This window comes from Ochotona curzoniae, unplaced genomic scaffold (genome assembly GCF_017591425.1).
Source record: "Ochotona curzoniae isolate NIBS_2020 unplaced genomic scaffold, NIBS_Ocur_1.0 contig_883, whole genome shotgun sequence".
Lineage (NCBI taxonomy): Eukaryota > Metazoa > Chordata > Mammalia > Lagomorpha > Ochotonidae > Ochotona > Ochotona curzoniae.
In genome coordinates this window covers 13,690,067-13,714,046 of record NW_024466599.1, presented here as the reverse complement: position 1 = coordinate 13,714,046, position 23,980 = coordinate 13,690,067, and the positions used below count along the sequence as shown (strand labels likewise).

Here is a 23,980-nt window from a genome sequence, read left to right as displayed (position 1 = left end):
AGCAACACATTGCACTTGGTTTCCACCACCAAAACAGAAGTGATTCCACCTCCGAGTGAGAACAGGCAGTCCTGGTCAACCTGCAGGCCTTTCTTCACTGGTCTGAACTACTGCATCATGGGTGCTTACCCTAACGCCAGCTCCACAGATTCTGCCTCCTATTACCCACTGACAGGAGACACCAGGTGAGACGTCTCAGTGCATGGCCAGCATCTGTTCACCTTACACAAGAGGAACTCCTAGGAGGACAAAGGGAAGATGCCCTGTGTTGTAGACCCATGTCACCACCCCTGAGGGTGTGCACCATTTGTGCATTAAAACTGTGTCCCCTGACCAACACTTTGGGAGTCCACTCCCACTCCTTCACACACTAGATGAGATCATGGATCATGGCATAGGTCCTGATTTGCTCCTAATTTGTTGTCTGTGTTTCTGATCCTCCACTCACAATTATGCAATCTTTGTGAAGCTGACTGGAGTACTCAAAGCCTTCATGGTGCTTCAGGGCTCTCTAGGTTCAGCCCTCCACTATCACCGCTTGCTCTCAGCTTTGCGGACACACCCAACCAGCCCCTGCTCTGGGTACCTCAAAACCCCTGGGGATCTTAGGGTCTGCCCTTACCTTGAGTTTTTGGGTGTGTGGAAGCAGGGGGAAGATGGGGTGACTGTGGAACTCACAATAGATGATCATCAAGTAAGGGCAAGAGTCGGTGTTAACAGAATGACCATGTTTTGTTGCACCTGAGACTGAATTGTTTTGCAGACATCATCAACATCTTTGAAACCTCTAACATTGTACACTGTATGCCCTGTGACATTTTTAGATTTGAGCTGGAATTGGCACCTACTGGAGAAGTAGAGCAGTATTCTGCCAGTGCAACGTATGAACTCAAGGGAGATGACGCCGCTTTGGTGGATACACTGACATTTGTAACTCAGGCAGAAGGCAAGTATCTTAGAAGGGCTGCTCTGTCTCAGCCTTCAGTCTCAGGTTCAGTATTCACAAGGAGCACATACTGAATTTAACATGTTTAATATTAACTGGATGTCCAATAAAGGCCAGACCTATTTAAGAACTCATGTTACAACAGTGGAGCAACAAAGTCTCTGTCCTCATCGAGGTTATAGTAAACAAAGAAGGAAAGGCTCAAGGTGGCAGAGAGTTCTGAGGAGAAAAGCCAGACACAGAAAGGACTGACAGGAGGAGGGATGGGGGATGGCAATGTTGTTGTGCATAAAGAACAGCCTTGGTGGTAAAGGGAGCAGAAGGGAGAAAAATCATGTGACAAGAGTGTTTTAGGCAGAGGAAGCAGCAGGTGCGAAGTCCCTGTGGCTGCCAAATGGCTGCTAAGCTTGAGGAAAAGACAGGAAGCCAATATGGCTAAGGCAGAGAGAGGGGAGAAAAGCAGTAGAAGATGGGGTCAGAGAGATAACAGAAGGTGGGAGAAACATAGTTTTGCAGGCCATAATAAGAATTTTGGATTTGCATATGAATAAAATAAGAAGGCATTAAAGATTTCTCATGATTTTATATGACTTTTCATATTGTGAAAAAAAAAAATCTTGGAAGACAAGGGCAAAGAAACTAGTATGTAAGTTATTGCAATAATCCAGGGAGGAGGTGGTAGGGTGCTCCATGTTGCAGTAGTGGCAAAGGAGATCAGAGGAATGATCAGATGCTGGCCAACGTTTAAGATGGATCTAACAAGATTTGCTAATGCAGTAGATGCTGAATGTCAGGAACAAAGAAACCACCATCACAAGTAAGATTTTAGTCTAAAGAAATGAGAAAAATGGGATTTGAATTTACTAAGATAGAAAATGTTACTGAATAAACATGTTTTAGGGGATGCAATACATTTAGGGGTTGGCTTTGGAATTTTTTTTTTTAATGTGGGTATACTATATCACAAAACGAAGCCAGGGAGGAACACTACAAAAAAGCATTGGAGGGTAAGAGTACACACTGGGAAAACACTGTTTTGTAAAAGGAACATAGGAAAAGATATGATAAATGGGCAAACATGGAATGGAAAGAAGCCGATGAATCTTGTTACAAAAAAAGGGGGGGATTTGGGGAAGAGGAAGCCCAGGGCTGGGCAAGGAGTGACACGGAGATGACATGTCTGCCTGACCCGGAAGTACTCCAACCACACTGAGTAGTCTCCCCACTCAGGGCCTCTGCATTCCTTACCCTCTATCTGGAATATTCTTCCCCAGAACTCAGCATAGCTCAGCCTTTCTTTAAATAAAAAAAGGATTTTTTTAAAGAGTTACACAGAAAGGGACAGAAAGAAGTGTGTTTAATCTGCTGGTTAACTCCCTAGCTGGCTACAACAGTCGGTGCTGGGCCAGGCCAAAGTCAGAAGCCAGGACCTTTACCCAGGTCTCACATGTAGGTGGTAGGGTCCCAGACACTTGGGCCATCTTCCTTTGCTTTACACCAAACCATCAGCAGGGAGCTGGGAGCTGTATCAGATGTGGAGCAGCCAGGACATGAACCAGTGCCCATATAGGATTCTAGCACCTCAGGCAGTAGGTTTTCCCACTGCACTACAACTCCAGTCACCAGCCTTTCTTTATTCTGGCCTCTGCCCACAAATCCCTTTAGTAGAAAGAACTTCTCTAACCACCACATGTGAGGCATCCCTTTCTCCCACCTCTCTACCCTTTATCATAACATCTATTACCATCAGACATAATTAGTTTACTTGCTTACTGACCATATCATCCCCAGCAGCAGAAAAAGGAGCAGTTCCCAGGACTTAATAGGTAATCAATAAATATCTGCAGACTGAATGAGATCTGATCTAAAAAATATAAATCTATCTGCCATTCCTGAACTGTGCCCTTGTTTCAGCATATTGAAGACTGTGGGTTGTTGGGCCTCTTCTCTGTCCCTCCTAACCATAAATTCTTCACATATTTCTTTATTCTCTTGTACACGGTCACAGGTGTGAAGCCGACTGAGGCTATCATGATGTTCAAATACTACCGGCAAAGTAGGACTTTGTCCAGTGCCATCCAAATTCCAGATTTTAACGTTGACCTTGGGACAATCCTCAGACTTAACAATGAGTCTGAGAAGGACAAAAAATCCTACAAACTCACCTTGGACTTTCAGAACAAGAAAATCACTGAGGTCACCCTCATGGGCCACATGAGGTAAGGAAGGCATCAGGTGATCTGCCCTGAGCTGCTGCATCTGGTGCACTGTCCCTTCTTCCTCTTCCAATTTCAAGGTGACCAAGCCAGGTACGCTCTTTATCTACAACCCAAAAACAGCTCTCAAAATCTCGATTCTCTGCATATGTCCAGTTGAATTTTCCTGCCATTTATTAGGCACTTATTATTTATGTATTGTGCTTTTGTGCTGGGTGCTTCAAAGAAATTATCTCAGGGTTACCAATAAGCTGCAAGGTATGTATGAAATCCCTGTTTTAGATATAAGGAAATGACAGCTGAGAAGGCTTCATCAGTTTTCTGAGACCACAGAGCACGTAAATGGCAGAGTAGGATTCAAACAACTTTCAAAAAGCATCTCTTTCCCCATATTTCTCACTGAAGAGTCATAAATGTGTGCTGAAAGTTGGCTTTGGAACTTAGTAAGTTTGCTTTATCTATGCTTATTACTTGGTTCCATTGACATACCTGATTTTTGTCACCAGAAATGCAATTACTAACTGTTGAAATTCTGTATATCTCCTTGGGATGCAGAAAGAAAAAATCATTGATGTCATTTTTCTTTTCAATAGTTGTGATATGAGGGGAGAAGGCAAAATCAAAGGTGTCATTTCCATACCGCGCCTACAAGCAGAAGCCAGAAGTGAGATCCTCACCCACTGGTCTCAAGCAAAACTGCTCCTCCAGATGGACTCATCTGCTACTGCTTATGGCTCAACACTTTCCAAGAGGGTGGCATGGCGCTACGGTATGCCTCTCTTCCTCCATGGCCGTAGTCTCAAGGGCACTGTGAGCTGAAGTGCAGACCGTGAGAGCCATAGCTCATGAACTGAGCTGGTACCAGTGACAACCATTTCATATGTTTGTTTTCAGATAATGAAAAGATTGAATTTGAATGGAATGCTGGCACCAATGTGGACACCAAAAAATTGGCTTCCAATTTCCCTGTAGATCTGTCTGATTATCCTAGCAGTTTGCGTGTGTATGCCAATAGTCTTTTGGATTACAGAGTTCCTCAAACAGACATGACCTTCCGGCACGTGGGTTCCAAATTAATACGTGTAAGTATAAATAAGCCAGCAAAATAAATGCATGATTCTGAGTGCTCATGACCCCCTCAACTCTGAGTCAGGTGTGGGAGATATCCAAAGATGTGCAATTCCTGCTCTCTGCTCCCAGGGAGTTCCTGGGGTTGAGGGAAAAGTTTCATGCATATGTAGTTACCCAACTACACAAAGCTGTGAAGAGCTGGTTGTGCCTAAACAAATCAAAGGAAGCTTCAGGGCACTGATTGGAGTTTGGCTATGCTATATATCTCCTTTGTAATATAAAGGAGGACATGAGTGACTGACAACCAAGAGAGTAATTTCCGTGACTTATTCTTAACTTCCGGTGCATTATCCTACTGAATGACTGGCTTGCCAAAGCTGCATCAGCACCTAATGTCAATTGTGCTTTGAGGCTCAACCATGCCAGTTACTCTTAAAATCTTTTGTTAAATCATTTTGCAGGCTACAAACACCTGGCTTCAAAAGGCATCCCAGAGTCTTCCTTATGCCCAGACTTTGCAGTATCACCTCAGTGCCCTCCAGGAATTGAACCTCCAGAAACTGGGATTGCCAGACTTTCATATCCCAGAAAACCTCTTCTTAAAAAGGTAAAAGAAGAAATTGGAGATCCTTCATGAGCCATGAAGTTTTTTATGTAAATAAACGCCCTTCCTCCCCCATTTTCTAGTTCTAGATACACCCATACTTGTGTGGGAAGAATTTGAGAGTAGCCAGAAGACCACTGGCTAGTGGCTTGATGTTGAGTCACTAAAGCCCTTGAGCACTGAATAAAGGCAGCATTTGACAGAGCATATCAGCAGAGCAATACAGCTTACTCCTTACAGGGAAATCATATTTCAAACTATTGGGTCCATTTCTGTATTTACAAAAATACAGATGCTGCTTTTATTGTTTTACTTAATGAAAAAATGTTCTTTAAAAGCATGAGATCAAAAGATTGCTACCTTTCCTAGATACTATTCTGTGTTATCCTCAGGGTAAAGGCAACTTATGGCCTGTGTCCCTGTGTTCATTGTCTCTCCATAGTCAGTAACTGGGCAGCAACATTTCAAAGGCCAGATGATGATGAAATGCCTGATTTCTGCCCAGGCACTGGTATGGCAGCTTCAGAGGACACAGGACTTTCCTTACCCTGGTGCTGGTTTTCCATCTTCCTCCTACCATCAGGATGCTGTACAGGCAACCTTCAATCACCTTTGAGCATACAATAAATAACTCATTTGATACTATCTGTTACACCCTGCATGCCAGCTTTACAAGTTATTGTAATGGTCTGTTATGTGTGTGTGATACCAAAAAGGTTGCAATATGTTTGAAGCTATTTTTTCCCACTTGATATCCAAGGCCATCTCTGAAGTCAGCAAGAGGATGCTATTTAACCTACTGTGTCAGATACAATCAGTGAGAGGAGAGCAGGTCACTAAGATAATACCATCAATTAATGGAAGCTAAAACCATAACTCAAGTTTCCTGACTTTCACATCTGTGTCCTTTCCGTGTTTCGAGCAATTTTAGTTCAGTTTAGCAGTCATGTATCAAGCTTCCCTTCTGTGTAAAATATGAAATTAATTGCCATATGAAGACAGAAACTGAATAAGATGAGGTCCTTCATTCCAGAAGACAGCAACAAATGAACAAATAACTAATTACATAACCAAAGTGGTGACATATTCCTTGAAATAGCTGGAAAGGACTCTCACTCTGAGAACAGAAGTCAGCTAGGACTTTTGAAATGGTTTGAGTGTTTGACAGGTAGATATAAAAGCAAGGGGATTCAGGCCAACGAAGTAGCAGGAGGAAGTGTGTAGACTGGATTCTAGAACTGGGCAGTTAACAGCACTGCTTAGAAAATCAAATGGAAGAGTACAGAGTTCTGTATTCCTGATGTCTGACTAGGGACACTGTGTTTGTTTCTCATTTCAGTGACGGCCGGGTCAAATACACCTTGAACAAGAACGTCATGATAATTGATATTCCTTTGCCTCTTGGTGGCAAATCCTCCAAAGATCTAAAGATGTTGGAGACCATAAGGACACCAGCCCTCAACTTCCATCCTGTGGGATTCTATCTGCCACCTAAGGAGTTTCAAGTCCCCACTTTTACCATTCCCAAGTTGTATCAACTTCGAGTGCCTCTCCTCGGTGTTCTAGACCTCTCCACAAATATCTACAGCAATGTGTACAACTGGTCTGCCAGCTACACGGGTGGAAATACCAGTGCGGAACACTTTCGCCTTCAGGCTCGGTACCATGTGAAGGCTGACTCTGTTGTTGATCTGTTTTCCTACAGTGTGCAAGGTGAGCCATGCAAAGGGTATACAAGACTCATTTGCTATAGGCTCTAATGGAAGAGCTCTTCTATGGAGGAAAGAACTTGGCTTTCCTACTGGTAGTTCCTTTGTTCCTTGGAAATCTTCTCATCCATCCAACTAACAGAGAATTTTCTTAAGCATAAACAGTAAAAATGCTACTAGAAAGAAACAAAGATAGGATTGTGAATATTTTTGCCACAAAGAAATGTAAATGTGTAGGGAGAACGATCTTTTTACCCTATTAGACACTTTATAATGCATACATATATCAAAATGTCACACAGTATCCCCAAAATATGTACAATTGTGTCTATCTATTCATTTGGTAAATAACTGGTGGTGGGTTTTTTTTTTCAAAAATAAAGGAAAGCAGACAGACAAACAATCAGTCATGGTTCAGTATGAAAGATGGTATAGTCAAGTGTAAGGTACATGGGAAAATGTGATCAGGGAGCCCAAAAACATCCCCTGTGGTCTGGGAAGGCTTCCTGGAGGAATGTCTTTAACTCATTTTACATTTACCATTATAGGCAAAGAAGATTCTTGCACAACTGACCCAGATAAATGTGTCTTTGTTAATGAAATATTCTTCAAGATGATGCTAGTTCTTGGGGTTTCTTACCTAAGTTAAGCAGTGTGTCTTTGATTTTTATATTAGGTTCTGGAGAAACAACGTATGACCATAGGAATACATTTACATTATCATGTGACGGAGCTCTACGCCACAAATTTCTGCATTCCAACTTCAAATTCAGTCACGTAGAAAAAGTGGGAGGCAACCCAGCCTCGAAAGGTTTCCTAACATTTGATGCATCCAGTGCCTTGGGACCACAAATGTCTGCCTCGATCTACTTGGACTCAAAGAAGAAACAGCATTTATACATCCGAGAAGTCAAAATGGACGGGCAATTCAGAGCCTCTTCGTTTTATGCCAAAGGCATGTATGGCTTGTCTTGTCGGAAGGATTTGACCACTGGCTGGCTGAGTGGAGAGTCCAATTTGAAGTTCAACTCCTCCTACTTTGAGGGCACCAACCAGATAATAGGAAGGTATGAAGATGGAGCCCTCTCTCTCACCTCCACTTCTGATCTTCAAGGGGGCATCTTCAAAAACAGTGCTTCTCTGAAATATGAAAACTACGAGTTAACTCTGAAATCTGATGCCAATGGCAAGTATGAGGACTTTGCCACTTCCAATAAATTGGATCTGATTTTATCAAAAGAAAATGCATTGCTACGTGCTGAGTATCAGGCCGATTACAAGTCCCTGCGGTTCTTCGCCCTGCTTTCTGGATTGCTGAACTCCCATGTTCTTGAATTAAATGCAGATATATTGGGCACTGACAAAATTAATACTGCTGCTCACAAGGCAACATTAAGGATTGGCCAAAATGGAATATCTACCAGTGCAACGACCAGTCTGAGGTACAGTCCCCTGATGCTGGAGAGTGAGCTGAATGCAGAACTTGCCCTCTCAGGAGCATCTGGGAAGTTAATAACAAATGGCCGCTTCAAGGAACACAATGCAAAATTCAGCCTGGACGGGAAAGCCTCCCTGACAGAAGTATCCCTGGGAAGTGCGTATCAGGCCATGATTCTGGGTGCCGACAGCAAGAATGTTTTCAATTTCAAAATCAGTCAAGAGGGACTTAAGCTTTCCAATGACATGATGGGTTCCTATGCTGGAATGAAATTTGACTACACAAATAATCTGAACATTGCAGGCTTATCACTGGATTTATCTTCAAAAGCTGACAACATTTATAGTTCTGACAAGTTCTATAAACAAAATTTCAATTTCCAGCTGCAGCCCTATTCTCTTGTAACTACCTTAAACAGTGACTTGAAATACAGTGCTTTTGGTCTGACCAGCAGTGGGAAGTTACGGCTGGAACCCCTGAAGCTGAACATGGCTGGTGACCTAAAGGGAGTCTACCACAATGACGAGATCAAACACGGCTACATCATTTCTTACGCTGACTTGTCTGCGAGTTATAAAGCAGAAACTGTGGCAAAAGTTCAGGATGTGAGATTTAACCATCGGATCAACACAGACATTGGTTGGCTGGTTTCATCTGTTGACATCAGTACAAATTATAATTCAGAGTCCCTCCATTTCAACAACATTTTCCGCTCTGTAATGGGCCCATTTAGCTTAACCATTGATTCACTTACAAATGGCAATGGGAAACTGGTTCTATGGGGAGAGCATATTGGAAAGCTATATAGCAAGTTCGTGTTGAAAGCAGAACCTCTGGCTTTCACTTTCTCTCATGACTACCAAGGATCTTTAAGGCATCATCTCTTGACCAGGGGAATTGTCAGTACCACCTTTGACCACAAAGTCAATGCCCTGCTTTCTCCAGCTGAGCAGAAAGGCACCTGGAAACTTAGGACTCAAATAAACAACAATGAGTACAGCCAGGACTTTGAGGCTTACAACAACAAAGACAAAATCGGTGTGGAGCTTAAAGGAGGAGCTCTGGTTGACCTGATGATGCTAGACTACCCAATTGAAGTGCCACTTCTACTCAGGGAGCCCATCAACGTTATTGATGCCTTAGAGCTGAGACATGCTATTGACCAGCCCCAAGAATTCACAATTGTATATTTTATAAAGTATGATAAGAACCAAGATGTCCATACTATCAACCTCCCTTTCTTGAATAGCCTGCTGGAATACTTTGAGAGGAATCGCATGCTGTTGGTTACAGCACTGGAAACCATACAGAGAGAACTGAAAGGCATCAATGTTGATCAGTTTGTGAGGAGCTATAGAGCAACCCTGGGCAAACTCCCACAGCAAGCTAATGACTATCTGAATGCACTCAATTGGGAGAAACAAGTTTTAAGTGCCAAGGAAAAGCTAACTGCCTTCACAAAAAATTATAAACTTACAGATCATGATCTACAAAGTGCATTGGATAATGCTAAAATCAACTTAAATGAAAAACTGTCTCAATTGCAGACATACGTGATACAATTTGATCAGTATATTAAAGATAATTATGATCTACGTGATTTTAAAATAGCTATAGCTAAGATTATAGATCAAATCATTGAAAAATTAAAAATTCTTGATGAACATTATCATTTACGTGTATATTTAGTTAAATCAATCCACAATCTGTACTTGCTCATTGAAAATATTGATCTTAACAAAACTGAAAGCAGTGCTGCATCTTGGATTCAAAATGTGGATACCAAGTATCAAATCAGAATCTGGATACAAGAAACATTGCAACAGCTTGAAACACAGATTCAGAATGTAGACATCCCACATCTGGCTGGGAAACTGAAACAACAGATTGAAGCTCTTGATGTCACAGTGCTTTTAGCTCAATTGAGAACTACAATTCCATTTCACAAAATAAGGGACATTATTGAATATGTCAAATATTTTGTTATAAATCTTATTGAAAATTTTGAAATAACTGAAAATGTCAAGGCTTTGAGAGCGACAGTTCTTGAGTTGATTAAGAAATATGAAGTAAACCAACAAATCAAAGAAATAGTAGATAGATTGGTGGAGCTGGCCCACCAATACAAGTTGAACGAGACTATTCAGAAACTAAGCAATGTCTTACAAGGAGTAGAGATACAAGATTACTTTGAGAAGTTGGTTGGGTTTATGGATGATGCTGTCATACAGCTTAAAGCATTGACTTTTGAAAAATTAATTGAAGAAGTAAACAGATTCCTTGACTTGCTGGTGAAGAAATTAAAATCATTTGATTACCACCAGTTTGTAGATGAAACCAATAACAAAATTCGAGAAGTGACTCACAAAATAAACCATGCAATTCAGGCTCTGGAACTAGCCCAGAAAGCAGAAGCACTGAAACTGTTTGTGGAAGATGTCAAGGCAATGGTCTTGGACTGTCTGGAAAAGCTAAAGGACACTAAAGTAACCTTAGCCATTGACTGGTTACAGGATGCTTTAAATTCCGTATCTTTGATTCATGTGAAAGCTAAATTCGTAGAGACCCTGGAAGACATACGAGACCGAGTTTATCAAATGGACATGCAGCAGGAACTAATGAGGTACTTGTCTCTAACAAGCCAAGCTTACAGTACTCTTGTCACCTACATTTCTGACTGGTGGAGGCTTGCTGCTAAGAACCTTACTGACTTGGCAGAGCAGTATTCCATCCAAGACTGGGCTGAAAACTTGAAAGCCTTGGTGGAACAGGGGTTCACTGTTCCTGAAATCCAGACCCCCCTGGGGACGATGCCTGCCTTTGAGGTCAGTCTCCGTGCCCTGCAGGAAGCTACCTTCCACACTCCTGAATTCATAGTTCCGTTCACAGATTTGAGGATTCCATCTGTTCAAATAAATTTCAAAGAGCTGAAAGACATAAAAGTCCCTTCCAGGTTTTCTACACCAGAATTCACAATACTCAACACCTTCCACATCCCTTCATTTACAATTGACTTAGCAGAGATAAAAGTGAAGATCATCAGAACCATTGATCAAATGCTGACCAGTGAGCTGCAGTGGCCAATTCCAGAAGTATATCTGAAGGATCTGAAACTGGACTCAATTCTTGCTGGAATCACTCTGCCAGATTTCCATTTACCAGAAATCACAGTTCCAGAATTCACACTGCCAAATCTCAGCCTTAAAGATCTTCAAGTTCCTGACCTTCACATTCCAGAATTCAAGCTTCCCCACTTCTCAAACACCATCAAAGTGCCTACTTTTGGCAAGCTATATAGTGGCTTGAAAATCCAGTCTCCACTTCTCACATTAGATGCAAATGCTGACATAAAAAATGGAACTGCTTCAGCAGAAAAAGCAGTGTTCACAGCTTCAGTTGCTGCTAAAGGAGAATCCAGATTAGAAGTCCTCAATTTCGATTTTCAAGCAAATGCACAACTCTCTGACTCTAAGATTAATCCTCGGGTTCTAAAGGAATCCATGAAGTTCTCCAGCAAGTACCTGAGAACACAACATGAGAGTGAACTGCTAATTTTTGGAAATGCTATTGAGGGAAAGTCAGACACAATGGCAAGTCTGCACACAGAAGGAAATACACTGGAGCTTCACAATGCTGTGATAGTCAAGATGAATACTCAGCTTGCTCTGGAGAGCAGCACAAACTACTCCCATACACTGAGCATCCCTAATCTGGACTTCTCTAGTCAGGCTGACCTGCGGAATGAGATCAAGACACTCTTGGAAGCTGGATACATGACCTGGACTTCTTCTGGAACAGGCACATGGAAATGGGCCTGCCCCAAATTCTCAGATGAGGGAACACATGAATCACAAATCAGCTTCACCATGACAGGACCCATCACTTCCTTTGGATTGTCCAATAAGATTAACAGCAAATTACTAAAAGTAAACCAAAATGTGGCTTATAATTCTGGCCTTTTCAACTTCTCTAAATTTGAAATTCAGTCACAAATTGAATCTCAGTATTTGGGCCACAGCATTTTAACCGCCAAAGGCACAGCACTGCTTGAAGAAGGGAAGGCAGAGATGAGTGGCAACCATGTTGCTCATTTAAATGGAAAAGTCAGCGGAATTTTGAAGAATTCTCTCTCTATTTTAGCACAGCCATTTGAGATTACTGCATCCATGAACAATGAAGGGAATTTGAAAGTCGGTTTTCCATTAAAATTAACAGGTAAAATAGACTTCCTGAATAACTATGCACTGCTTCTGAGTGCTCATGCCCAGCAAGCAAGCTGGCAGGCAAGTGCCAGGTTCAACCAATATAAATACAATCATAATTTCTCTGCTGGAAACAATGAGAACAGCCTTGAGGTCTACATAGGAATAAATGGAGATGCCAATCTGGATTTCTTAAATATTCCTTTAACAATTCCTGAAATGAATATACCTTATACAACACTTACTACTCCCCCGCTGAGAGATTACTCCTTATGGGAACAAACAGGCTTGAAGGAATTCTTGAAAACAACAAAGCAATCATTCGACTTAAGTGTAAAGGCTAAATATAAGAAAAACAAGGAGAAGCACTCCATTGCAATTCCGTTGGGTGCATTTTACAAGTTTATCAGTCAGAACATCAATTCCTTTGGCAGGCATATAGAGAACAGCGGAAATGATGCATTAGATTTTCTCACCAGATCCTATAATGAAACAAAACTTAAGTTTGATAAGTATAAAGTGGAAAACTCTCTCAACAGAGTCCCCAGGACCTTCCAAACTCCTGGATACACCATTCCAATTGTCAACATAGAAGTATCACCATTCATAGTACAGATGTCAGCATTCAGCCATCTGATCCCACAGGCCATCAGCACCTCCAAGATCACCATCCTGGACTTGGGTTTCAATGTGCCTTCGTATACTTTGACCCTGCCATCCATAGAGCTGCCAGTCCTTCATATCCCCAGGAATCTACTCAAGATTTCTCTTCCAGATTTTGAGGAATTGAAGACCATTAACAACATTTTTATTCCAGCCATGGGCAATATTACCTATGATTTTTCTTTTAAATCAACAGTTATTACATTGAATACCAATGCTGGACTTTATAACCAATCAGACATTGTTGCTCATTTCCTTTCCTCTTCTTCCTCCGTCATTGAGGCATTACAGTACAAGTTAGAGGGCACGTCAAGTTTGACAAGAAAAAGAGGGTTGAAGTTAGCCACAGCTCTGTCTCTGAATAACAAATTTCTGGGAGGCACTCATGACAGTACTATCAGCTTAACCAAGAAAAGCATGGATGTCTCACTGGCAACATCTGCAGATGTCCACATTCCCATTTTGAGGATGAATTTCAAGCAAGAACTCATTGGAAACACCAAATCAAAACCTACTGTCTCTTCATCCATTGAATTAAAGTATGATTTCAATTCCACAAAACTCCACTCTACTGCTAAAGGGGCAGTGAAGCACAAACTCAACCTAGAAAGCCTCACCTCTTACTTTTCCATTGAGTCATCTACTGGTGGAGATATCAAGGGCTCAGTCTTTTCACGGGAATATTCAGGAACTGTTGCCAGTGAGGCCAGCGCTTATTTAAATCCCAAGGGCACCCGGTCTTCAGTGAAACTTCAAGGGGCTTCCAGATTGGATGATATCTGGAACCTTGAAGTAAAAGAGAATTTTGCTGGAGAAGCCACTTTCCAACGCATCTATGCCATGTGGGAACACAATGCCAAAAACAGTTTACAGCTAGAGTATTTCTTTTATACACACGGAGAACAAACGAGCAAAGCCACCTTAGAACTCTCACCATGGACAATGTCAGCTCTTGTTCAGGTCCGAGGAAATCAGCCCAACCATCTCCTTGATATCCCTTACTTTGGCCAGGATGTGGCCCTGAATGCTAATTTTAAGAATCAACAGCTCAATTGGAAAAGTGAGGTCCAGTTTAATTTGGGCTCTCTTCAAAACAAAGTACAGCTTTCCAACAACCCAGAAGAGGCACGTCTTGACATTGCAGGGTCATTAGAAGGACACTTAGCATTCCTCAAAAATTTCATCCTGCCAGTTTATGACAAGAGTTTATGGGACCTCATGAAGCTGGATGTAACCACTAGTACCAACAGAAGACAATATCTTCGTGCCTCAACTGCCCTTGTATACACCAAGAACCCCAATGGCTATGTTTTCTCTCTTCCTGTGCAAGAATTGGCAGATAAATTCATCATCCCTTGGCTGAAACTAAATGATCTAAACTCAGTTCTTGTCACACCTATGTTCCAAGTCCCATTTACAGATCTTCTGGTTCCATCCTACAAACTTGACTTCAATGAAATAAAGATCTATAAGAAGATTAGTACTTCACCATTTGCCCTCAACCTACCAATATTACCCAGCATGAAATTATCTGAAGTTGATGTGTTAACAAATTATTCTGGACCACAAGATGCCTCAGTTCCCTTTTTTGAGATAACTGTTCCTGAATTTCAGGTAACTGTGTCCCAGCTCACTTTTCCAAACAGTATTCCAGTTGGCAGCACTGTTTTGAATTTAAATGAGGTAGTCAACAAGATTGCAGAGTTTGAGCTACCTTCCATCACCGTGCCTGAGCAGACTATTCAGATTCCTTCCACCAAATTGTCTGTACCTGCTGGAATTTTCATTCCTTTCTTTGGCACACTGACTACACAATTTGGGTTGGCCTCTCCCCTGTATAATGCCACTTGGAGTGCTGGTTTGAAAAACAAGGAAGACCATGTTGAAACATTCCTGGACTCCACATGCAGTTCAACCATCCAGTTCCTGGAATATGACCTCAATGGTAAGGAGATGCCATACCTCCTCTTTTAGACACCACATGTTTCTAATAATTGTGAGTAAATAATTACATGTGAATAATGAGTTATGACCAGAGGCACAATTACTCCCTACAGTCATATATAAAGGAGACAAAAATATGTACAAAAGTACTTCAAAACATTCATGGAAAGTAGAATTAAAAGAAGTTTACTTCAGTACCCCCAAAAATTGAAATCTGAGAATAGCTGTTTCTAAGATACACATTTTGCATGAATTATCTGAAACTTTCCCACATTTACCCACAGATAAAAAGCAAACCCAAAAAAATCTGCTGAAATCAAGAATAACAGACCCCCCCCAAAAAAACCAGATTTTTCTGCAAAGATTTTATGACAGTAACTTCTCCTGTTCATTGAAAACAATATAAACTGCATGTTACATGTTTTCAAATATAAGTAAGGCATTTTCTTATAATGGAATTCTCCTGGTTTTAACAATGAAAGTCTTCACATCTTATGGTTGTTAATCTAACAAAATACAAAATCTCTCCCATACAGTTGTGGGAACACACAAAATGGAAGATGGAGTGTTCATCTGTGAGACCAAAGGAACATTTGCACATCGTGACTTCAGTGCAGAGTACAAAGAAGGAATCAAGTACAAAGGACTTTGGTATGGGACTTATTTTGACTCTTCACCCCTTTTGAGAAGCCGTGATTTTACCATCTCCACACTCTTTTCAGGATGGCTCACCTTCTGCCTTCTCCTCTGTTTCCAGGGACTGGGAAGGAGAGAGTCGCCTAGATGTCACTAGCCCATCACTCACTGATTTCCACATGTACTACCAAAGAGATGGCAAAACCCTCTCCTTCTGGGAAGCCTCTCCAGCCGTTGGCACCATAGGCATGGATTTGGTAAATGGTGAAGATAGTTTGAAGTGGAACTTCTACTTCCTCCCTCAGGTGAATCCCATCTAGCAGGTCACATACTGCTAAGTGCTAGTAGAGAAGCGGGGTGGATACATTTCCTTCAAGGCAAAGTATTTGCTCATAACGCTTGTAGATCAAATAACAGATACTGCAGACAAGAAGTCTTTTCCAAGGAACTGCTTTCTAGAAAGTATCACAATGAGCCCTTTCTTGAATAGAGTTGTTACACACACACACACACAAAACCTTGTATAAGCACTATTGTATTATTTCTGGGTAAATTCAGAATGGTGAGTATAATGTCTCATCACTGAAATCGGGAGCAAACCCTGCCATATGCAGAGTAAATTATTCAAATGGTGGCTTCTACATTATTTGATGCAGCCAAAATTCTTCTTCACTATAGGTAAGACATGAAATTCCTCTCCAATAGTTTATAGGTTCTGGCAGGGCCAAACCAAAGACAGCATCACCAGGAGAGGAGATGGAGAGACTGGTTTTATCACTAAAGTTTCTTATAGGTTTGAACAATGAACACTGATGTTGGTGTTCCCTGATTAAAGGGCTCTGGAATTCTCCATTTTCTATTACTTCTTTCTTCACGTTTTTCTTTTTTCCTTTTTCTCCACTTCAGACTGTTGGGCCTAGGAAGGCTTAGTGCTAAGTATCACTGAGTAAACACCAAATGCATCTTATCCTTTTTGTAGTGAGTGGTAAAGGGAAAGGGACACCAGTGGACTTACTTAACCATAAAGCAAATACATGCACTGACATGTGAAAGATAAATACCCTTCAGAATATGAAAAATTCTCTGATCTTTACTTTTAACTGCTAATGAAGTTTTAGTGTAGTATATTTTGTAATCAGGATAATTGAAAGCATGTTCTTTTAATCTTTTTTTTTTTTCTGGCTTTAGTCTTCTCCAGATAAAAAACTCAACATATTAAAAACTGAGCTTAAGTATAAACAAGTTGATAGAGAAATACAGCTCGAAGCTCACTGGGAAAAAGAGGCTGCCTCCAGATTGATAGGCTATCTACAAGACAATGTGCCCAAAGCCATGACGGCCTTTCATGATTATGTCAACAAGTACCATCAGGAGCACACAGGACTCAGCCTGAGAGATGCTTCTTTAAGGCTTCGGAGAAGTCTGCACAACAGTGCTGAGCAGGCTTATCAAGAGGCTATGAGACAGACTGATGAGATGCACGTGAGGTTGCAGAGGGCCGCCAGCAGCACCACGAGAACTTACCAGGAATGGCAGGACAAGGCTCAGACTCTGTACCAGGAGCTCCTGGCTCAGGAAGGCCAAATGACTTTCCAGAGTCTCAAGGAGAAGGTGGTTGACAGCTTAGTATGGGTTTTTCAGGAATACCACAAGGCAGCCAAGCATCTGACTGACTCATTCTTTGATTTCTTTAAGTTCACCACATTCCAACTGCCAAGGAAAGCAGGGATGTATACCAAAGATGAACTCTACACTATGGTCTTGAGAAAACTAGGAAAAGTACTGTCCCAGATGCAGTCTGGCATCCATACTGGGTTAGAAATGCTGTTGTCCTATACCCAAGACCTAGTGGAGAGATCGGAATTAACCAAGGATCTAATTATTAGATATCCCTTTGATTCAGAGGGTTATAAACTAACAGATCTAATCCTGACATGTAGACAAGTTTTGGAATATTTATCACAAGAAATCCAAAAGGCATTTCATAAACTCCAGTCTGCCACATTTACAGAGATACTAAATTATGTTCAAGACATTTTAGAAGCTGGCTTCCAAAATACAGAAGAAGAAATGAAACATTTAAAGGATGTGAAATTTCATGAAATCAACATGGTCGTCCAAAATGTTATTAAAAATGGTGAATATTTGAAGGAGAATCTATACCTTAACCTCAGTAAATTCAATGAGTTTGTTCAAAACAAACTTAAGGTAGCTTATCAAGAGTTACAGAAGTTCCAACAGTACATATTTTGATCCAAGTCTAGCTGGCTGGACAGTGAACTATTATGAACTTGAAGAAAAGATTATCAATGTGATCCACAGTCTAGTAGCTGCCCTTAAGGACTTGCATTCCAAATTTACCGTCAGTGCTGCTGGCTTTGCTTCCCAGCTCTCAAGTCAAGTTGAGCAATTTATGCGCAGAGATATCCAGGAATATCTCAGCATCCTTACTGATGCAGATGGAAAAGGGAAAGAGAAGATTGCAGAGCTTTCTTCTGTCACTCAGGAAATAATTAAAAACTGGGGCACTGCGATGAAGGAAATCATTTCTGATTACCACCAGCAGTTCAGATATAAACTACAAGATTTTTCAGACCTGCTCTCTAATTATCCTGAAAACTTCATTGCCAAGTCCAAAAGATTGATTAACCAGTCCATTCAAAGCTGCCACATGTTTCTGAGTTATATTGTTGAGTTACTGATGAAGCTGCCATCAGCTATAGGCAGTGAAATGAGCCCCCACATAAAGCTTGCTCCAGAAGAACTCACTATCAACTTCAGTGTTTAAAGGCGCCCTCATGTATTCTTCTCTTCCAATTAAACTTTCACTTAGTAGGGAAAAATTCAAACTGTATGCATTGATAAAACCATACAACGAGCCAGCCCTATGGTAGGCAGCTGACTGCAAGCAAAAACGCATATGGATAGTACACTCACTGCTTCCATTGGAGATCTAAAGACCTTTGAACTCTGGGGAAATAACCTGGTTTTTTTTTTTACAAGTTAACAAACATAAATGTGCGTATTGTTTTGCCAAATTTGGGGGTTAGAGGGAACAAATAAATGGATTCTTTGTTATGTATCATACCACTCAGTGTGGCTCATTTTATTGAAAAGCTGTCAAATTAAGGTATAGAGTCAAATGTTTTGGCATTTCAAAAACTCTAGAAGAACATATGCTGTGATTTAAATGATTGATAGGCTAAAAGGAAAAAGGGAGAATTTGTGGCAAGAAGTATTTTTCTACCTAAATAATAAAAAGAGATCATTGAGCTCAGGGACTGAATTTTCCGCAGGAGAAGGCATTCACAAGGGCTGTCATGGAATTTGATCCCAAGGAACATATTGTTTGTCCAGGTACTGCACCAAATCTTAACTAGAGAAAGACAAGCCTGTGCTAGGCAAGGCTCTCTGTTAGGTTTTAAGATAAACCTAAAACACTCAGCCTGAAGATAGTGGGAAAATGATGGCTAAGGGACCCAAGGACCAATAACATCACACAAAAATAAGGATGCAGAAGTTTATCTGCAACTCAGCTGGGACCCATTCAAAGAGAGATGAGAGATGGGGACATGAATTCTTAACATTTCTGTAATCATGCATGCACTTGCACATTTTCATAAGTGCACATTTTGATAAATGTAATATCTAACAATCTCAAGTGTCATCAAGACCCCAGGTTTTCTGCTGTTGCATGCATTCACTCCTGATTTTAAATACTGGCAACATCCAGTCACAGCCTACAAGCTGAGCTTCTGTTGCAAGGGAAAACAAAGAAGAGCCTGTGCAAAAACAATTTTAGCCAGCATTACTAACAGTATAGTTACCTAATAGCATGTAGGCAATGCCCGCGTCGCCGAGTACCCCTAGCCAAGTGGAGGGACTAGGGTTACAAAAAAGACAACATGCAGTGGGTCATTCTTGTAAAGAGAATGCCGTTTGTTTGAAGTTGGCCTGCCTCTTTTATGGTCTGTCTAGTTCCTCCCAGTATTTTCCCAATGCTCAAGCAACTCCTAAGCTCCCCCGGGGGCATTTTAAAAAAGGGGAAGCAGGGAAGAGGGAACTTGCGGTCAAGCCAGGGGCTAAATGCATCAGGTCAAGATTGCCCATCCTGTTACACCTAGAGAAACCAGCTAAGCTGTGGAGTTAACCCTTGGGAGACTGGGACCTGCAATAGCACATTCCTCTTAATAACACTGGAGAACAAAGGACACGTGTGACCTCTGGGGAATAAGAAATTGGAAGTTACTGCCTTCTCTCAACTGCTACAGAAGCATCCTTTAGAAAGAGCCATTTTGTATCCAAAGATACCTTCAACTACCACCGTTGTTTCTTAAAATGCTCACATTTTCATATTGACTGTCACTGTTAAAACACATAAATGCCTGGAAAAGGCAGCAAATAGCCTGTTGATACCTTGGCAGAATACATGCCTGGAACTGAGGAGTCAGAAAGAGCAAAGGGATGTGTGATATATGTTAGGATGTAGGTTTGCTACTCAAGGAAAGTCTGTTGTATAATGATGGATGGATGGATGAGCAGGAAAATGAGGAAGCAGTTCTGACGGTAAGAGATAAGGCAGGGGAGGAATGGGCCCAGGCCCCAGGGCACAATGCGAGTTGCTCTAGTTATGAATCCTGCAAGTTTCCCTAACAATCTAAGAGTAATATGAATCCAGTGAGTGTTTATTTAAAGGAGGTCTGGAATTATGGCTTAATTTTGAGGCGAAGAGAGACTCCAAGGTTCATGATGTGATAGTATCTGAATCTAGGACTGAAAGTAGGAAAAAAATCATCATAAACTCAAACTGAACATGTAATAATATAATAGTTCCAGCCCTGTTTCCCAGCTCATGCTCCTCATTCTTATAGCAGGTACCCCTCTCTGGACTTGAAGGTCTTATGGTTGAATAAAGTCTAATGGATCCTTGGGAGGGCTTGGACTTTGCTTGCTCATTTCTTTGGTCTTCTACTGTGAATACTTACCTTAGTTCAATTAATGGTGATGTTCGTTTTGTTGCTTAGAGTTTGGGCAATTCATTTCCCTCCCATAACACTCATTTCCCTAATTTATGTAATAGGGAGAGCATCTCTTGTCTGCTTTGGAAATCAGAAATAATGCTTGCATGTGAGTTTAGTAATTTTAGTGCCATGTAGAAACAAAATGCTCTTATTAATAGGTAATTATTTAAATGAATTTATGCAAAGAGAGATAATGAAGGCAGAGAGGCCAACTCAGTTCAGTATGCAGTCATCCAATGCCTCTATACTATCCTGTGTAAAGGCTCTGCAGAGGAGAGGGAGAGAGGACCACAACAGGACAGTTCCTGGGTGTCTAATTTGTCCATCTCTCTATCAAAGGTGGGGTGTGTTGCTTCATGATGGTCATAACCCAAGTACTATGAAGATTTAAAAATGGAAAGATAATCAATCTATAAGTTTTTATGGAAAAGGGCTAAAAGGGATCTTGAAGATATATGAATTTTTAATAAGCAAATAAGGGAGAAAGCACAATCTACAAAGAGGAGGAACATAGTGAAGAAATATGGAAAAGTGAAAGATATACAGACGTGAAAAGATAGGGTTGCCAGTATTGCAGAGAGTTTGAACATCAGAATGAAATGTAATGTTCTCTTTGCTTAAGAAGGGCATCTGATCAAAGTTTTTGACCCAGAGGATGTTATGAGTTGTAATTTCAGATGTTGATATGGTGACATATGCATGATGAATTCTAACAGGATGAACCTAATGGGATGCATAATCAATTCTAATGGACATGGGATATGCCTGAGTCTAAGCCATAGAGGTTGGGAAGGATGAAGAAGGGTAAAACATGAGGTAGAATTATGAAGACAGAATTGATTAAAGTAAGTTACTAAAAATGTCCAAAAATAGCATTGTTTTGCGTTGTTTTGGTGAGTCACTGGAGCCAGGAATTGGAGGTGTTGTAGGAAAGTCAAGAAGAACAAAGGAAGACAATGAGCATCTTACTCTGCCTTCTGCTTCTATAAAAGAAAAATACCAATGGCAAAATTTAAAAAGAAAAGAAGTTTATTTTACAGTTCTGAAGGTGGGAAAGTCTAACAGCATGACACTGACATCCTGCAAGAGTCTTTGCATTCACCATAACATGGCAGAAAAACAAGAGTGTATAAAACAGAAACAGGCGCTCAAGCCAAACTCCCCCACTCAAGGACTAGCCCACTCCTGGAGACAATCGCCTTAATCCAATCATAATAGCTTAGTTACCTAATCGTCTCTCCTAAACTGCTTACTTGTGAAGCCAGCGCAATGGCTCAACAGGCTAATCCTCCACCTGTTAATGCAGCCACCCCATATGGGTATCGGTTCCTGTCCCAGCTACTTCACTTCTGATCCAGCTCCCTGCTCATGGCCTGAGAAGGCAGTGCAGGGTAGCCCAAGTCCTTGGGACCATGCACCCACATAGGAGACCCAGAAGAGTTCCTGGATCCTGGCTACTAACTTTGGATTGGCTCATCTCTGGCTGTTATTGCCATTTGGGGAATGAACCAGTAGATGGAAGATCTTTCTCTGTGTGTCTCTCCTTCTCTCTGTAAATCTACCTTGAAAATAAAAATAACTAAATCTTTTTTAAAAGTTTGCTTGTTTATTTTCATTTACTTGAAAGGCAGAGCAATATCCCATCCACTGATTCACTCCAAAAGTGCCCTCCAAAGCCAGGATGAAGCCAGAAGGTAGAACTCTATCTAGTCTCCCATGTGGGTTGCAGGAGCCCAAACACTTGAGCCATCATCCCACGTACATTAGCATGAAGTTGACCAGAAGCAGAGGAGCCAGGACTGAAACCCGCAACATCCTGAGTTATGACTTAACCTGGTGCATCGCCAACACCTGTTCCTCAGTAATCACCTCTTAAAATCACAACCACTCGATACTACTGCCCTGGGGATTGAGTTTCTAACATATGCATTCAAAGCAGGGCAATGAATAAAGCAAACTCCAGAATTCTGGCATTTTGAAACCGTGTAAGTAAAAGAACTATTAGGGATCAATGAGAATAGCAGGGATGTGTTCAGGAGGGCACTGGTGGTGCAAGGCATGGACTCACAGTTTCCACTAGATTAGGACCTCGGGATTACCCGGTTTTCGACCTGCGGCACTGGATCCAAACGGAAATGTCTTGCAGACAGACTGAAAGTATGGCCTAGAGAAATGATGGCAAAAGGAAGAGGAACAAAGGAGAATTTTAATATACTCTAAAAGTGATGTGTGTCTAGAAACTTAACAAGAAAAGAGATATTTCCTCGTCTAATTAATTAGCCCATTGTCCTGACAATAGTACATCTCCTAAGAACATACTGTGTGATGATGTGGAAAATCTTGTTACGAACACAGATAGTCTTCCCATACACCAAATATCAATAGTTTAAAACAAAAGAAGAGATCAAATTGTGAAGCCCAGCCTAGGTCCCGGCAACTTTGGAAGTGCAATTAGTCTGCACATTCTGGTTTGCCTCCCAGATCTGCTTTAAGACTAGTGGCACTGTCTCCAGGATGATACCGCATTGAACAGATCCGTCTGGCTTGGGCATCACCAGGTGATTCTGAAAATGTTTCCATATTTTTTTCCCTCTTTTCACTTGACTGATGGACAGCTGAGGAGGGCAACTCCACCCTTTGGTGAAATCAGCAAAGTGCCCTCTGATTTTCTATTCCAAGTCTCCCTTCTGACTTTAATTTATGTCTTAGTCCCCATTCAGTCAGAGAAGTGACCAAGCTGGTCCTCAAATAGGGTCTGTAATCTGGGAGCCAGAATGGACAAACAGATGTTCCCCCTAAAAGTGTCTAATAACCAGAGATAAATGTGTGGAAACATACCCTACCTCTTAGCTCATCTCTTTGTATGCTGTTTCACATTAAGAGGTTAGCTACAACTCCCTTTGGGACGCACCATTTGTTGGTAGGATGGTTGGGTGGTCACCAATATTAACACTCCAGGGCCTCATAAAAGTTGGTGGAATAGGTACACATGTTTCCTGGAGGAGCAGGCCCTGCCTTCTCCTGTACAGACTAGCTCCAGCTTTAGACAGGTCTGAGTACTGCCCAGCCGAAGGATGGCCATCGCACTTGCCTCCCAGTTCTGAACTTTGTTTTTTTTTTTAATATTTTTATTTTGAATTTTGAATTATGTGGTACATTTTTTATAGGCTGGGATTCCCCCCAAAGTCCCACCCCACATCAGATTTTTTCCCATTTTGTTACAATAGTGTAGTCCTTCATAAAGAATCATAATTCAATCAGTCTCTTATTCAATCAGTGTACCCCGACATTGTTGGTACAGACAATGTCGTTGTTGATGTGGCTGTTCTCATACCAGTTGTTGACCTTGTTTCATGGTTTCTCACTTATACTAATGTATAGTGATGGAATACTGGGGTCTATCATATACAGATGTGGGGGTACAATGGAACATGCATCCCTGCATCCAGACAAAAGATGGATTCCCAATTAAACTGTTGGACATGTGTAGACAATGGGATGCTGGACTGTCTGACATTGTCAGTTCTGAA

At 41.3% G+C, this 23,980-nt stretch overlaps 1 protein-coding gene across 1 annotated transcript in view; it reads left to right on the top strand.

The window, feature by feature from the left end:
- Positions 1-18,514, top strand: part of APOB (apolipoprotein B) — a 38,204-nt gene extending 19,690 nt beyond the window's left edge. The window contains 13 exon segments of the mRNA XM_040992733.1: positions 3-185; positions 825-946; positions 2,955-3,165; positions 3,756-3,931; positions 4,057-4,244; positions 4,695-4,840; positions 6,177-6,550; positions 7,223-14,238; positions 14,314-14,794; positions 15,330-15,444; positions 15,551-15,734; positions 16,618-17,672; positions 17,674-18,514. Coding sequence (XP_040848667.1) covers positions 3-185; positions 825-946; positions 2,955-3,165; positions 3,756-3,931; positions 4,057-4,244; positions 4,695-4,840; positions 6,177-6,550; positions 7,223-14,238; positions 14,314-14,794; positions 15,330-15,444; positions 15,551-15,734; positions 16,618-17,672; positions 17,674-18,217 — 10,795 coding nt within the window. The 3' untranslated portion in view covers positions 18,218-18,514.
- The last annotated feature ends 5,466 nt before the right edge of the window (positions 18,515-23,980 follow it).